We start from the raw sequence: 17,820 nt of genomic DNA, 5'->3' as shown, positions 1-17,820 counted from the left end.
AAACCACCAGCACTGAACAGAAAGTTATAGTGAGTGAAGAGACTCCCATGAGTGTATCATACAGCTTTAAATACTCTGTGTAGTCAAACATGGCTCCCACACACAACACTGAAATATATTCATCTGCCAAAATGTACAGGGTATATCATTAAGCTCCCGTTCTCCCAGGTATACAAATTCTTATCTCTGAGACTGTATGAAAGCATAGCAAGAACTGACTGTGAAGACCGTAACTCAAACCTTGCATCAACCTGCTTCTCTTTCAATAAATCAAAAGCAAAACTTACTGTCATATCCTTGGTATCAGTAACATACATAATGCCACATGCTATGAATGCGTTACCAGCCTTGGACTTGGGATAGGTAGTATTGATATGCCGAGTGACTGAAAAGCTTTCCTCATCAATATGTGCTACTATTATATTTTCGTCAGTGCTCGAGGCATAAATGATCCAAAGACCTTTCTCATCCACTGCTATGTTGAAATATGTCTTTGAGTTAGAAAAGAGGTAGTTACGACCATGATATAAGGCATTTTCAATGAGCAGTGTGCCCAACGATGCTGTGTCAAGCCCAAATCTGAAATGAGAGAAAGTATTCAGGATGTTGTGTTAAAAAGTCTTTTTATTTGTTGTTGTTGTTGTTGTTGTTGTTTTACACACTGGCTGGGTGAATCAATTCAGAGTGCATTAACTCTGATAGAAGCATTGTTGAAAATACTTGAGTTTGAGGACTACTCTGATGTCTTTTAAGATGAAGTACTCCACTCAAAGCACCTTCTAAAACACTAGGAGAAAATTCCAGAGTAATAACCAATCTCAAAGGTGCACAAGAGCATGAACTTGCTTTGGAAGGTTTCACTTTATTTAGTCTATGAGCTTTATTATCACTAGGATGAAAGAAGCAGCTAAAAGGAATAGATATGAAAAAGAATTAGATACCAGGTGAAGGCCTAAAACTTGCAAAACAAACTCTGTACAGAAGTTTGCTTTCTACTAGGCAGGAACTTAAGGGAGAAACTGTGATTGACCAAACCAGCATGAATTTTGGGCAGGCTCACCTAGTCTTAGAGTTCTTTTGAAAACAATTCAGATAATGCAGTTTCTTGCTCAAGTAATAATCAAAGGAATAAAAATTCTAGTTTCCAGAGCCAAAATTCTGACCTCATGCTGGCCTCCAGCAGGACAACCTGCGTGTCATCTCCAATGAATAAAATTGTTTCTGTTCCTTAAAATTCCTTAATGGGATAATAATCTGAGGACAGCAGCATTAAGCAGGTAAATTGAGCTCCTCTACTAGCTGAAGAGGGCAATCAGCTGCTATCCAGATACATCTGCAGTTAGCATTTGATCAATGAAGAAGGCAGTGCTTCAATAAAGGGCAGAGCACAGATGCTTTGCCCTCCTCAGTAATGCCTTCTGTAATGAAGCACATTTCACTGTCTGACTGCTATCTGACTGTAGAGCTCCAGCCTTCAAATAGAGGAAAAACATCACTCAATACAGGAATCTGCCACAGTTACAAAAGTGATCTGAAAAAATAAGGTTAACGACAGGAACAGTTCAGAGCCAGGAACTTACACTAGAAGAATAATTTTTCTGTGCAAGAGGTGTTGATAGCATATGCTGGAAAAATCATGGTAAGGAAAGGCAAGAATAATGAGATTATTCCCCTCAGCTTTTGTAAAACTCATAGCTGCAGCAACTCCATATTCCAGTGGCATGTACATGAAATAAAAACAACACTTCAAGGCTGGAGAAGATGTCTGAGTAATTTGTGTCAACCCAGTTCATCTTGTTAGTTCCTTCACGTTTGCAAATGACCTCACTCAAGGGCAAGGACTAGAAAGACAGCCCTTAGCATGAACAGTCCTATAGAAATGCAATTTTCTTCCGGATTTTTTTTTTTTTTCTATGAAGAGCCAACAAGATAAAAAGCATCTCAGGATTCATTAGAAATGTGCAAGATCTGCAACACAGAACATCCTGCCTTTTCCTCCTAAAGGGAGCAGAAAAGTGAGGTTTCATTCCTGAGGTTCTCTTCCACTGCCCCAGTCAAGGACAGGCTAGTCTGGAACTCCAAATGGTTCATAAATTCCTTAATTTTCTGACACCTTAGGGTAAATTACAAGATACCTGCTTTTTCCATTAAAACAATACAAAAACTCCCAGAAGTTTTTCTGCTGCCCATAATCAAGGACTTCACTGTCACAGACTTCATAGTACCTCATCCTGTCTGTGCTGGAGGTAATTAATCTTAGAGTGAATAACAACAGCCACCTCTCAGCAGCTTCTTAGAGAGGGTTTGAAGATTCCACAAATAGCTTGTGTTCATCTGTAAGTGAAGGCATCTCCCAGTTAACAGTACCCAAGCAAAGGTGAAGAACCTCTGTCCCATCACCGTATATTGCTTAGAAGGAGATGGTCTTTTACAGATGTATAAACAAAAAGTCTTAAGATGTTTAAAGGAGGTTGCCAAAAAAGCAGGCATGTCTTTGGCAGAATTAATATTATAGAATCCAAGCAGCTTGCTCACATTCTTTGGCATCCAAATGAATATAGGAAGCACTCACACCTGCTTGGGAAGAGACATCAAAGTATAGCAATGTTCTTGGCTTGAACATCAGAGTCATGTAAGAGAACTTGAAAGAAGATGCTATCTTTCATTTGTCCTTGGACAGTTTCTTTGGCTCTTCCCACAAGATGAGATTTGGGTTTTATTTGTATTGTCTTTATCCTCAGTAGAAACTGAAGAAAGAGATGTCATTCCCAGTTCCAACTCAGGGAGATATACTGCGAGACTTGTAGGAACTTCTTATTATGAGCAAATCCAACACTGGAGCCACTCCTCCACTAAGGAATGTGCAGATCACCAGGTCGCCATGTCCTCAGCTGGTGCCTCAGTGCATTCCTCTGCAGGAGCAGCATTAACCCCACCTCTCCCAGCTGAGAGCCGGGCTGTCCCAGAGCACAGCCTGTGCATCAACCCAGCCAGGAGCTCTGGAAAGCCAAGTTCCACGAGTGCGCTGCAATCGTATAACCACTCATCTGTGTCCCCCCAGAATTACAGCTGAACTGATACCTACGCTGATGCAAGTAGTTGCACAGCTTATTTTTCTAAATCAAATACTTCTTTCTGACCCCCAAATTGCTTAGTGAGTTCCCATTTCTTTCTTGCAATTCTGAGCACAGCAAAGAATCCAATTGCAAGAAACAGGCAGGTCTAGATAGAACCAGAAAGAAACATAAAACTACAAAGAAAGCAGTGATCTTCTCTGAGGTTGACCTCTGGTCACTCAAACCCATTGCTCCTGCCTTCCACAACTCCGCTCTCCTAAAGCCAGCTGTGTTTGACTTACCTCAGAATGACATTGGTTCCTCCTTTTTGATAGTACAGGTGATTGTTTTGTACGGCATGACCACATCCATAAAAGAATCCTGTGATATTAATGATCCTGTAGGTGTCATTCAGCAAGGCATTGGAATTCCCATATTCTTTTATAGAGTTTCCTAAACAAAGGGGAAAATGCGAAAAAATGGACCATCATTTAGTTCATTCAGCTTTGAAACCTCTACCCTAAAATTCAATCTGTACTGCCAGTCAATCTCAAATACCAGACAGACAACAATTGTATTGGTGTTTTCAACAGTGATTCAACTTGCTGGAACATGATAAAATAATCCAGAGACAAACACCAAAAAAAGCTACAAAGGTGTTCACAGGCCTGCTTCCCACTGACCTGATGGGCCATAATTCCAAACACAGTTGGTCAATATACAGAAGATACTTCCTTTTCCCACTTAGGTCCTGGAAAATTTCCTGCACTAAATGTAGTTGATGCAGGATTTGTTTTCATGCCTAGCTACATGTAAAGGCAGTACTCCCAGCTACAGTTTAGGGAAGTGAAGCCACAGAAAGCTGCTTGAAGAACAAAAAGGCATGAACAGGAATTTAAACTTGGATTGGTTTAAACAAATAAACAAACAAACAAACAAAAATCTATTTTTAAAATCTGATTTTGACTCTGAAAATGTCTAAAGATACTACAAATGTCTATAAAACATGTATAGTCAAGTATTATACAGGTAATACAGAAAATATTCCAAAAAAGATGTGGGTAAAAAGCCATCATGCCTGATTAGAAAGATTAGTTTAGGCTGATGGAATTAAGAGAGCAAGGTTAGTATAACAGCTGATTTTTGATCAGTGACTGCTGCTGCTGTACCTGAAAAATGCAGGGTGAGCCAAATCCTTTCATCGCTTATATTTGCAGGTTCCCTCATCCAAGTTCCAAACGTTTGCTGTACACTGACAAAGTGCACAGGGCTTCCTACAGAGGTTATGACACATTCTAGTAGAGAAAAAGCACACGTCCATTGTCTGTGACATTAAAACAGTAAGTAACAGGTAGTCACGCTACGTAGCAGGTTACCAGGTTTTTTTGAAGGACCAGGGGTTCTGTCTTCAGCTTTTCCAGCCTGGGTATCATCATTCGGTACAGCACAGGTTTCCCCTAGAGTTGAGAGAGAAAGGGTAAAATGTCATTTTTTTTTTATTGGATGTGAGTGATGTGCAGATCAGTGACTCTGCTACAATAACATGACAACTAGGATTTTGTTTCATCTGGGAAAAAAGGTTAGGTTGGTCTGGTCAAAAAATGAGACAAAAAAAGACCTGCTCTACTTCTGCCAAGGGAATGAAGTGTTTGGGCTAGTTTGTTTCCTTAAAGTTGTCAGGCTGACAGTCAGCTTTGAGAAGTAACCAATTTTGCTCAACATATTTAATTTCTTAGCTACGAATTTCTAAGTATTTGCTTAGAAAGATAGAGTTGCCCCTTTCCTTAGACAACTGAGGTAGCTGGCAGCTGGCTGAGTTAGCAGTAACACCGAACATGCTTTCTTGGGAATGAATGGTGGCTAAACACAAAAGCCTTATGCTGAAATCTACACCCACCAGCAGGGGGGATGTATTCTGTAAACAGCACTGCAAGTGTTGCTTGTGCTGTTAATGCCCAAGACAGTAAGAATGTACTAAACACACACAGCACATAATGGGCAAGAATGCAGGTCTGTCACCCAGCCCATTAAAGCAGCAATATGAAAGACTAAGGGAAGTTACACACCATATTCCTTACTCACAGAGAAATGGTTTGCAATAGAAACAAACACCTAGAAACATTTTCCTCTCACCCCTCAACTACTTAAAGAGTATCTGGTCATGTTTTCTTTGTATTTACTGTTAAAAAAATTCCTTAATGAAATTATTTATGGGCCTTTTCTATAAGCCCAGATACCTCTTATGCCTTTAAAAGAACACAAGCTTCAGTCTGCTTAGAATGTCTAACCACAGGGAACAGTTCTCAGCTCTTAGCAGAAGATACCCTGATTTCATTGTAGCCTTGTTTTCTAATGCTATTCTTAATTTTCAACTCCTCACACATTTCACAAGGCTTAACATTCAGACTGCAAATCCTTTTGGACACACATTTTTGTTATTGCCTTCCTGGGATTTACAGGGCTGTGTTGAAGTTTGAATCAGAAGACGGGAAAAATATTAAATAAAGTAATACTGAAAGGAGGGTGTGACACTCAGACAAGAAAGGACAGATTATACTGCATTGTCATTTTCTCCTTTAAGTTATATCCTCTCTTTGTTCACTCAGAAGGAAACTACTCCAACACAGGGCAAGAACAACATGTATTTCTCCTACCTATTTACCTAAGACATCTGGTGATATAACACTCAAAGCTTGTAAGTCATCACAGCCTATCTCCAAAATAAGGCACAGACAATCCAACCATGGGAAGGTGAATGCCTGTAGCTACAACTGAGCAACTCTAGATCCCTTTCCAGCTTATCTCAAAATATTATCAATATATCTCTAAAAAGGAACACACTCAGCAGAAATGTGAAGGTGCAATGCACAAGTTAATTTTCTTGGGCTGTCACTAACACATACAGTCAACTGAGTGAGCAGTTCCCTATACAGGAGTTGATCTAAGACTAGAGAATAGTCAAACACCAGGTCAGTGTTTGCAATGAAGCTCAGTGCACTATTTGCATTTGAGAGTATTTGCAATACTCTCTGAGGACTTTAAGCTGCACAAAACAGAAAGCAACTAAGTTTAAAAAAAGACAGGTTTCAGAAACTTATGTGAAGTTCTCACTGCTCTCTTTCCATCAAAAAAAGATAAATATCCTATTGATTACTATAATAAAACAGAGTTAATGGAGTTTACAAGACATTAAAACTATTAATTCTCTCTGGGGAGGGTGGGAAGGATGGAACAAGGCAGGGATGTTTTGTTTCTTTTAGAATTAGCTCACAGTACCTTTGAGAACAAATACACCTGAGCCTCCAACTAATTCTTCTCTAAAAGAAATGAAGTTTTACCTAATTCAAAATTTAATTTAAATACACCTTTCTTGTATTCTTATGTAATAAGTTAATTACAGTTGCAAATCAGCATGTGTATTCTCTTTTCTTCAAAGGCATATGAATACTTAATTACAAAAGCTGTTTTATTCTTTGAGTGTTGGCAGTAAGATCTCTCAGCCTACTGATTCATAAACCATAAAAACTCACTGAGGAAGACCTCCTCTTTGCAGAGTTATACTTAAATAACTCCCATTTGCACACTGGGATTTAAAATCCATCAGAAATCCATCAGCTTCTCCTCCAAAGCTCTTCAGTCTGTGTCTACACTTGTAAAGATGTCACCTGAGTAAATGGTCCGATTCTATCTTGTCCAACAGTTCATGCATTTCTGAATTTCAAACAGGATGAGATTCCTGCTCCTACCTTCCATTATAAGGAGGCTCTCTGGGCTCTGTTCTGATAATTCCATACAGAGTTTCCTGAATGAGGTCCTTGCATGCTACTACAATTACATGCTATATTAAAAATAAGAGGTGGAAATAATTTATCTGTGTTCCACCCAGTATTAAACATTCACTAGTTAACAGCATGTATAATAATAATTTTAAAAATATTTTTAATCTCAGCAAACTATGCAGAATGATGGTGACATAAAAATATATGCTCCTATTAACCAGGAGACATACAAATTGCTCTGCTTGTTTCACACTTGCTAACTGCACAAAGTTCTTGTGGTATGCCTAACAAGAAACTATATTCTCACTTACAAAAGAAACCCCACTTTTCCAAACACTGTCACAGATAACTCTCCTTTTCCAGAAATGTGAAAGATTAGTAACTGAGACACCCCATGCTATTCTTTCAGACGACCACCCTGACCTCCCTGAGAACTGGCATCACAGCTGGGAGGAAAATTCATCCCAGAACTGTAGGGGTAGCAACAACCGCTGAAAGCCACCATTATTTTGAATGCAATTCCAGCTGGGGTAAAGGACAAGGACAGCCAGATCCAGTATGTAGTTCCAAAAGCAAAACTTTGCTTCCATTCTGAAGCTGGAGTAAGCTAAAAGTGCAATGCTGTTCTTGCACCAGCTTCTCTTTGCTGGCCATAATCAGCTAATACCTTGAACCAAAATTTTCCAGTTATCACAAGATGTGTAGAACATGTGTTCCTGAGAATCCAAACCAACAGCTCCTCTGCTGCTAGTTCTGCACTGGCCAAGAAAGAAAAAAAAGGCCTTCCTTCTCCCAAAAAAAGGAATTTTTTTTTGAGAGAGATTTTTCAGGAACATATGATAACATTTTAAGCCAAAATTTTCAGAAACACAGCAACTTCAGACATAAATCTTGAAATACTTTTAAAACTGTGACTGCTGATTTCCACAAAATGAGTAAGAACATCCTTGATTTCCAAGCACCAGCCTTCCCAACTGTTCCCACTCTCCCCCTCCATGTGCCTGCACTAGCACCAAAACACATTAGAAAAATCAAACCCTCATTTAACACTTCTTGTTCAAAACAGAATTGTTTATAGCATTAGAGAGATCAAAGATCACAGAGATTACTTTTCATTTTCGATGTTTTTGAAAATGAAATTGATTACAAAAATTGCAAGTACTTCTGCAGAGTCTCAGTGTCCCTGTTAACCTCTTGGAAGCTATTCCCACTCCAACATGCAAAAAGGAATTCAAGCCTCTCAGATAAATTCTGTTTAAAATGACATTTTTATATGATAAATATAAACATCTGTAAAAATACAGTAAGAAATGTGGTTACTGTGGTAAAGTTTTAGAATATTAATATCACATTGACACCAAGACTTCCTTCCACAAAATATTTAGCTATTATTAATATATTTAAATCCTTATAAACTTCAGGCATGGAAAAGCATGCTCAGTAGTGTATCTGTCACTACATTCACAAAGTACGCTTGTCCAGATAGCAGAGTAACTTCCAACCAGTCACCTGCAGGAGGAGGCAATATATGCCAACTTGGGATGTTACCACAGCAGAGGATTCATTAAAAACTACACTTGGGCACATGCACACACCCCTGGACTTTAGCTGAGGCACAATGTTAATCTATCTGAGAAAAAGATCTTCTAAAACATGAGTAGAAGTTGTGACATGAAACACTGACATGAGTTTTTGACAATATCAAGTTCAATCCATGAGGATTTACTGGTATCCAGCACACCTGAGAATAAACCAGAGATATCTCATGGCAGACTCTTAATCATGTCGGCACTCTAAGCAGTGACTTTAAAAAGAAGAAAAAAAAAAAAAGTGTAGCAGCGGCTACACTTGAGCACATGATCTATGACCTGGTCGTCTGGGTACTCCCATTTTGGTCCTAGCAGTATCTGCTGTGCAATATGCAACCACAGTATGAAGAGCATCTACCCTGATTTTAATTTTTCCTTTAAAAATGTTAGAATTAGCTGTAAATCTCACCAACACAGCTACAGTAAATGAAATAAAAGGGACTCATGGTCCACTTGTCATTCGGGATACAATAATCATAGAATGGTAGGGGTTAGAAGGGACCTCTGGAGATCATCTACTACAACCCTCCAACTAAAGCAGCTTCAATGACAAATCACAACAACAGAAAAGGACTCAAGATCACCTTGCTCCAAAACTTACACACTAAAATGAGCACAAAGTCTCAGATAATCCTTTTGCATTCCTCCAGCTTTTAAAAGTCTTAGCTAGTTCAAGCTTGCTTCAGTTCTGCCAATAATCAGGCAGTTTCATTTTGTAGAATACGTGAAATGTAGCCTGGTTAAAAAGGTGAATTCACATGTAAAATTAAAATCCAGCATTTAAAAGATAAAAATTTCAACTGCATTTCTTTTACTTTCCATATATACCCCATCTAACAGAAACTGAGCCAAAGCATGGCACAATTAAAAGAATAACATTATACTACTGGAGACAGCTTGCTGCCTTATCTGGATTGTATTTCAGCAAAACACTCAAGTGCACACTCACCTTTAAGTTTGTGCAATTTTACTGATGCCAGGAAAACTAAACAAACACATGCTTACTGTTCTGTGAGACTTGGAGCCATGGATTTAATCTTGAACCTGTTTATAATACTAAAAACAACACTGGAAGGAACTAACCTGTGCATTTGCTGCTGTATATCTTCTCCCGAGGTTGTGCTTTACCTTTACGTTTTCCTGGAGGTCCTGGAGGTCCAGGTGGTCCAGGGGGCCCTGGTGGCCCAGGTTCCCCTTTTGCACCTATGTACAAAGCAAAGAACAACGTCACGGGCCCTATAGGCAACCAGCAGAGAATTGTATGTGTCCATATGATGGACTTTGCAAGATCTCTAGAACAGCCTCTTAAGAGGTTTCTATGTGCAGAAATATGGTGTAATAAACTGACTGGGATGCTGTTGGTTAGAAGGTGAACTATACAGAACTTCATAAGCTGTAGGACATGCATGCAATTTATCTGTCTTGATTACAGGCACAGTAAAGAGTTACAAAGCACTGTTGCCTTTTACTTACTGTAATTCTAAAACCCCAACTTCTGAGGCTACAGTGATGTCATTTTACAGAGCTTATATTTCTGGCTGCTTCCTGTATTCCTGAGTGGAAATCTGCCCCTCATTTTCTGAGTAGAAAAATAAAACTATGCCACAAGACAGAGCAGGAGGTGGTCACCTGTCTGGCAGTGTGTTGGAAAGGCTGGAACTCATTTAAACCTCAACCCAAAGCCCAGGCAGAAAGGTTTATGTGAAGACTTGCATTAAAAAGAGAAGGTAACCTGGGCAGAGCAATACTCAAAAACTTCACTGTGGGTAACATGGCTATGCTGGTTGGTCCTGTTCTTGCAGATCACGTTCATGCTTCAGAAGCAGAGTATGTCTTTGTCTGTCAAGTACAAGAGAGCTCCTAAGAGCACTTCTTCCTACCTTCTAATACCACATCGTTGTTTGCATCCCCTTTTTCACCCTTTGCTCCTCTTGAACCTTTTCCTCCTGGCATTCCATCTTTGCCAGGTGAACCCATTTCTCCAGGTTCTCCTTTCTCTCCTTGATCACCTTTAGGCCCTGGCATACCTAAAAATAAAAAGCACTTCAGTACCAAGAATACTGTTCCAGTATGAAGCATCAATCGGTACTTTTTTTTTTTTTAATAAAAGCATATTCACTCCTGCATTACAAAGTTTATCACGAAAAAACAAACAAACAAAAAACAACCTGCTCCAAGAGTTTCCAGCCTCAATGGACAATAGAGAAAGGAAGGAAAATATGGAAATAAACTGCTCCTGCAACAGTTTTTATGAATCTGGAACCAAAACTGGTTTAACACAGAACAACTTCCACCCCCAAACTGGCTTTTTTTTTTTAAGATTTCTCATGTCAAAGGGTCCTTATGTCAGCAGGTTAAGGGAATGGGACCCTCCTGACAATAAAAGGATTTACTAACAAGTTCAGCACACTGAGATTCAACAGGGTGCACTCAACACCTTTAATCCTTAGTGCATTTGTACCATCTTCCTCACTGTGGAGTAAGTCTGAAGTAATCTACCAAAGCTTAGTGTAGAACAATGAATGCTACAGGATTCTGTGACATGCAACCTCTTTGTAAACATTGAAAACTTTCCCCGTGTACAAAGGTCTAAAGTATGACAGTAAGACCTGAATATAAGAAAGGATTTCTTTTTTTTTTCTAACCACCAAAAAAACCACAAAACCAAAAAAATCAAAGCAAACAAATAAGAAAAAGAAAAAACACAAAGAACAACACACAAACCTATTTTTCCTCGTTTTCCATTTATTCCTGGATCTCCCTTTTGTCCTGGTATACCTGGGACTCCATCTGATCCATTGTAGCCAGGCAGTCCATCAAGTCCAGGAGGTCCTGAACAAACCAAAGAGCATAAGTGAAAATTCACTGTTAAATGCAATCTACCCTTAAATCTATTATATTCAGATATAGTATATTTATGTGTGTGCATATATATATTCCTTAGACATACAATTTCCTCTATTTGACCATTATGTTCTCCATGCAAATAGAATGTGTTCCTTAAAAAAAACACACCCCAAACAAACAAACAAACCCCACTCACCACCAAACCAAACAATACAAACAAAAAAAACCTACTCCACAATAACAGCAAAAAAAGAACTGAAATCAAAGACACGTTTTTGCCCCAGCCTCAGCATAAGAAAACTGACTGAAATTCATACTGCACACAATTTGCATTAAGGCCAGCACAGATCAGCCATTTGGATTCCACTTCAAGGACAATCACAGTGAGACACATCCTATTTCTGAATTTGGCAGTGACTGTAACATCTTTCAGAAGCCACAAAGTTTCATGTTGCTTATCATATTGGCTGAACTAATCTAACACAAGAAAAGCAGTTTACCTGCTTGTCCAGAACACTGCAGTTCCAAATCATGATTGGTACAGAAGACATCAAGTCCCTCCTGGTTGCTTTTTGAACCCCCACAGACAAGTAGTACATGATACTTTTCTGATAGAATTATTGTAAGCAAACCCACAGCTAAAGGAGCATGGGAGAAAGCAAGTAAGCTTTCATATAGCCTAGCAACCACACGAGAGAGATCAGAAAGAGAGAATTAAATAAGGAAGAAGGGAAATTTATGGGAGAGGTGGGAGGGTGGAATCAGTAACCAACGGTTTCTAAAGAGAGCTTTCTAGTGTTAAATTATAGTATCGGTTTACTCATGGGTTTATATTTATATATATACTCATCTCTTCCCCTAAATGCTAGTTAAACACTCCTAATTAATTCCATAAAACATGTTTTAGCAAATGTGAAGCTATTCTGTTCCTTCCACTAGAAAAGTATAATGCCTAAAACCTCCTCCCTTCTCAGAAGGGGCACAAGTTCACCTCAATACAAAACTTCAGGCAGGGAGTCATTCAGTCCTTCCTCATTGCACTTAGCAAAGGAATCGTAGTTTGTAGTTCTACAAAAGATACGTGTCTACATTTCAACATTTTGTACCAGCAACTCTTTCAATTACCCCAAAATGTTACTGCAGTTGTCAAAGTGTCTTACCTGGGGGACCTGGGGGGCCTACAACAAGAACATGCAAAAGAACACAAGAAAGAAGAAATTGTGAGTATAATCTTAAGGAAACAAAAATAAATTCCACGTTGAATTGATTAGCATTAGATCAGAACAGTAAATGAGGAGGAAAGCCCCTCAAATTTCAAAGTGAACACCTACGGATTTAACTGTTTTGTGTCATAAATAACTAGTTAAGCATTAATAGAAGCTCCGACTTACTGAAAGAGTATCATTAAAAGAATTACATATATACATATGTTTTGCCTTTTGCAAATTTCACGTGATAAAGGTTTGACAAACAACCACCTCCACAATGCAATCTCACTGTCAGGTGCCTTGGCACTGCCAGGGGTGCAAGGCATCCAACAATCATTACTTTTCCTTTAGATAAGTGTTCTACAAGCTCCTGTTATAGTACAAGCGTAATGGCATTACAACACTGATGAATGTCACAGTTAAAAATCCTGTTGAAAATACACACTAAAAATACATGCTACACCTCTGTGTTTTACTATGTTTCATTGCAGCTCAGGATTTGGGCTATTTAAATAGAAAAACAAGAAAAGTCCTGTCACTCCTGTTAACTTCATCTAAATCACAATCAGGCTTTTCACATGTCATTGTTCTCCAGGCTGGACCAAGCTCTCCCCATAGAACCTGGCTGGAGTGTTAGAAACTGGCCTTGCCTCAGTTACTCAGCAACATGCAATACAATAAAATCTCTCTCTGACTTTGTGCAAGTACAGGGCCTTAATGAGCAAAAAAACACAGCAGGCAAGAGTAAAACAGAAACTGTGTCTGTAACAAGATCTATCTTACCTGATCTTACCTGATCCCCAAAACACATTTTAAAAAATAAACAAAAACCTAAACAAACCCAAAACCCCACAACCCAACAACAACAAAACAAACAAAAAAACCCCAAACAAACAGGAAAGGTGGGTTAGGAGAAAACAAAGCAAGCCGGTGGTTGCAATTAAAGAACCAAGTTAGTTCTGTGAACATTTTTATCCAGTCAACAAAGTACTGCTTGTTTCAACAAAACTCTTTATAACAGAAAATAACAGTAATTACTAGTTTTCCCTAAAGATGACTATTTTCAGCATTAATTAGAAAGCATTATGAGCAAAGTGAAAACCTTTTCACAGTACCGCTACAGCAATTATCCCTTTTAATCATTACAGGCAGTAACATCAGTTAACATCTTTCTGCCAGTTTTCCAGTAAATGACCATTTTTTCCACACTAAATGTTATGTCCATTAGTGTGGTCAATTACTTACTCATCTCAAAAACTGAGGATCTTGATTATCCTTGTATAAGAATAAGATAAATAAGAAAGATGCTTGAAAAGTAGCAAATGCCACAGAGGCCTAGAGCAGAGCAAGCCAGTATTGAGAAAAACATTGTGTCAAGAATAAAAAAAAGGTGCAGAAGGCACCAAGTAGCATGAATTCAGAAGTCTGGAAGACAAAGAAACAAGCTTTTAAGTTGTCTGTGGTTCAGCCTCAGTCACAATCAGAGCTGATCTACAATTTCAGAAGTATTCTTTAACATCCCTGTGTACTGCAGTAATTCTCACTTATGCTGAAATCATTGAACCAAACAGACCTTTACAGCCATCTGATAATACAAACTACACAGCAAGTGTTTTCTTTAAATCACAAGAAGTGGCTTATTTCTATTCTTCTCATTTCCAAAACCAACACACGACTCAATCTGTTACACATTTCAAAGCTGGACCATAGCCCTTAAACTGGCTACCACCTGCCATTCTCTTCACCAAATCACAGAGCTTTCTCACATCTCCTCTTGCCCCAGCCCCTAACCAGTAACCCAAGGTCCTGTTACCATGGTTTAAGGTGGGGAAGCAAATACATTGTTCATTCAAGTCCCACTATTCCAGAGCAGTTACAATGGATGGAAGTTTCTACACCTTGTATGTTTATTCTATATTAGCCTGGAAGTCTGGGGACATACACCAAAATACCAAGACTAAACTGCAACTAGTATTTTAAACACTCAAGTGGGTGTTTAAAAAAATCACACAAGAAATATCTCCAAGTAACATCAACTGAGCTCCTTAAATTCCAGCATTTTTTATAAGTAGGGATAGGTAAGTCCCAAGGTAGCACCTATTTTTTTTTTTAGAAATAAATAACCCAATTAACAGGCAAAATCTTACACACGGCATAATTCTCTGACACAGCCATTGACTTGAAGTTCTTTGAAAACTTCGTCACGTGGTGTTCCTGAAGGTAAGGCAGGTGCAATACTGAAATACTGCTTAAGGCAAGAAACATACCTGTTAAGCATATCCCTTTTGTGCTGTTACATAAATCCACCAGGACTCGGACCTAATGTTGCAAAGAAAGTGAAGCTGAAAACAATCAAGCCATAAAAGTACCTAGTTTACTTTGCCTACAGAAATAATTTGGAAAACAAAGACACAACTCTCCACTCTGTGCCGATAGGAATGAACTATTTAGAACTACCTTAGGGTAGTGACACCATCCATCTCTTCAGGCAGTGATTGTCTCACAGCAATCTGTTCCACATACCTCACTTTAAACCTTACTGAACATATGCAGAAAATACTGGCCAGACAACTACAGACATCATCTAGGCATTAAAGTTCACACATTACTGTAAAATGTGCAGTTGTCTATGCAGTGACTCTAGTAGTGGACGGTATCAAAAGCCAACAACAGCCAATTAAAATTACATTTAATTTTATTTTATATGCATATCAAATTGTGGATATGTCTTCAGCTTAATATATCCAGTGAGAAGATGACCTATGTTCCAAGAAAGTGATTTCTAATCTTGGAATAACCCACATTTGCAAATTTGGAATGGACCTTCATCCATTCAAAATACTCCATCCCAACAATGTCAGACTTTATAAAAAAAAAAGCTAGAAGACACATGAATACAGATGCTTTTAATCTAGAGTAGACCAAAATTTATCAATACAAGTAATTTTTACAAAATACATAGGTTTTTGCTGGGCAATTATTCATGATATATGTCCTGAATGCTGAGAGCAAACACTCTAAAATGTTTTGCAACTCATCAAAAGATCCAGCAGAACTGACAATATTGAGAACATGAGCACTAGAAGCACCTCAGTTCTTCATGGGAAAGCCTAATGTTTATTGCCAGAAAAGAAAAAGATTAATATTTCAGGGCTGCACAATATATGATAATTTATTAACATATTTGCCCGGAGATGCACATTATTCATCTTGGTACAATTACTCTATTGACAAATAATGAAATGCACTAATCCCAAAAAACAGAACAAGTGCAAGTCAATCTGAAAGGCAGAATGATGTGTAATCCTAGCAAGGTTATTTGCCACTATCAATCTTTATTTTTTAAGCTAATACATTATTAGCAAGCATCAAATCTAACAGACTTAAATAAAAGAAGATTCTTTTGTTGCAAAATCAAACTATATTTGACTATGAATTTCAGTTTGGTCAGATACTGAAAATGTACTGGATTCTTGACTGCACTGGAACAGCTCTTACATTTAGAAGTTTTGGATTAAATTTAAGTTAGCTGAGAAGAGCTAACTTGTTTTGAGTACCATAATTTGCTTGTTCTCTTTCCCCTCACACTCCTTCAAAAGCACTTGGCTTCTACCCTGTAATTTGTAAAATACACGTTGTCCACATATGCTCTAATTCAGATTGCATTTTAATCTAAATGGCTTTGTTGAGGTTGCAGAGGTGAATACAGCTTGCATTGGGGCCTTCCAATTATCTCAGCAGCACTAGTTGTACCAATCAGTACAATTCAGGTGACAATTTAAAAACATGGCACTCAAAAAGTGAGTTATAACAAATACCCTACAATAGAACCTTCCACTTCACTATGAAAGATGAGTACACCAGTCATCCAAACAGCCATTTGCCATGAAGAAAAGCTACAGCTAGAAGTATTTATTCAAATACGAAAAGCTTAGCTTTCTCATAATTATAGGGTGTAAAGAGAAATCTATGGTACCAAGGTGCAGAAATCTGTGCCTCCACCACACTCCAGTTACTGGAAGGACATGACCAATTTCCAAGAAACATCACGGTGAAGCAATACCCAGTACCCCCCGTGAGGTGCTGAACAGCAGAAAACCCATGGCAGGGTTTGTTAGCGGTGCAAAGATTTAAAAGTCTGAAACCTGGGACACTGGAAGGCTTTTTATTGCAACTAAAGTTTTGAAGCATCGTTACATCCACGCCGCTAAAAAGGAACTTCACTCTAAGACCTCGGCTGGGCCAGACTGTCCCACGGCCCCCCTCTCCGGGGGCCACAGGCAGACACCGCGGGCCAGCACCGCCGGCTTCCCACCCTCGCCCCGCACCCGGCCCCGCACAGCCCGCCGGCAGAGCCGCCTGCCCTGGCCGCAGCAAGGAGCCCGCGGGTGCCCCCGCAGCGGGCCGGGCGCTCCGCCCTACCGGCACCATGGAGTAGGTCATCAGCATCAGCAGCTCCTCGTTCTCGGCCCGCACGTGTCCGCGGACGCCCTCCCCGCGACGGCTGCGTTTGCTGCGGGCGGCCGGGCCGGGGCCGGGGCCGGGCAGGGCCCTTTGGGAGCCGTGGTGCGGGGCGGGCCGCTCCGCCTGCAGCTCCCGCAGCGCCGCGCCCAGCTCCCGCCACTGCGCCAGCAGGAACAGCGTCCCCGCCGCGCTGAGCGCCGACAGCAGCGCCAGGGCTGCCAGCAGGCACCGCAGCGCCCGCCCGCCCGCCGCCGCCTCCATCGCTGCGGGCCCTGCCCGCGGGGACACATTTATGCCCCCTCGGCGCCGTGGGACGCTGGCGGGGCGGGGGGAGCCGGGCGGGGCGCGGGGGGCAGCGGCACCGAGCGCGGGGTGGGCGACCCGGGCCGTGCCGCCGCCTGCCCGGTGCTCGGCTGGACGGGGCACCTCGGGACGCGGCGCCCGTGGCCAGCACAGGCGGGCAGGCCCGGGGGCTGCTGCTGGCCAGCGCCAGAGGGAAGGCCCGGGACAGCTCTGGCTGCCCCCGCCTGCAGGCACGACGTGCTGTCAAACTACTGGAGTCGCACAGGACTTTTCCAGGTATCAAGATTCTCGTTAACCTCATTCCCCAAAGCTGTGATGGAAGCAGCAAATGACTGCAAAGGAAAAATCCCTTCTTTACACATACACTGGCATGCTGCAGGTCATACAACAATGTTGCTGTTTTAAAAGCATCATGTGTCGTTCACTAATGACACTTCATCTCTTGCTTTAGATGTTCCAGCACAGACTTTTCCCAAGGGACACCTCCCAACCCTGCTGTGACATGCGATATCTAATATCATATCATATGAAAATCAATTCTCAAGAATGTCACTGTTGTGAAGAGCAGCAGAAT

The 17,820-nt window shown here is 40.3% G+C and overlaps 2 protein-coding genes across 2 annotated transcripts in view; one reads left to right on the top strand and one right to left on the bottom strand.

Annotated features, from left to right (window-relative positions):
* Nucleotides 1–17,820, top strand: part of LOC127388769 (aromatase) — a 52,908-nt gene that overhangs the window by 1,324 nt on the left and 33,764 nt on the right. The gene's annotated exons all lie outside the window — the stretch shown is intronic.
* GLDN (gliomedin) lies at nucleotides 20–17,204 on the bottom strand. The gene is made up of 10 exons (XM_051628502.1): nucleotides 16,902–17,204; nucleotides 14,747–14,798; nucleotides 12,432–12,449; nucleotides 11,149–11,256; nucleotides 10,305–10,451; nucleotides 9,508–9,627; nucleotides 4,433–4,513; nucleotides 4,226–4,351; nucleotides 3,359–3,509; nucleotides 20–579 (listed from the first exon to the last, which is right to left on the bottom strand). Exons 1-10 carry the CDS (start codon nucleotides 17,202–17,204, stop codon nucleotides 120–122), a joined length of 1,566 nt encoding a protein of 521 aa, XP_051484462.1. The 3' UTR covers nucleotides 20–119.

Source organism: Apus apus, chromosome 10, assembly GCF_020740795.1.
Source record: "Apus apus isolate bApuApu2 chromosome 10, bApuApu2.pri.cur, whole genome shotgun sequence".
In the NCBI taxonomy this organism is placed as follows: domain Eukaryota; kingdom Metazoa; phylum Chordata; class Aves; order Apodiformes; family Apodidae; genus Apus; species Apus apus.
Note: the sequence above shows the minus strand (reverse complement) of the source record. Positions and strands in the feature narration are given on the sequence as shown.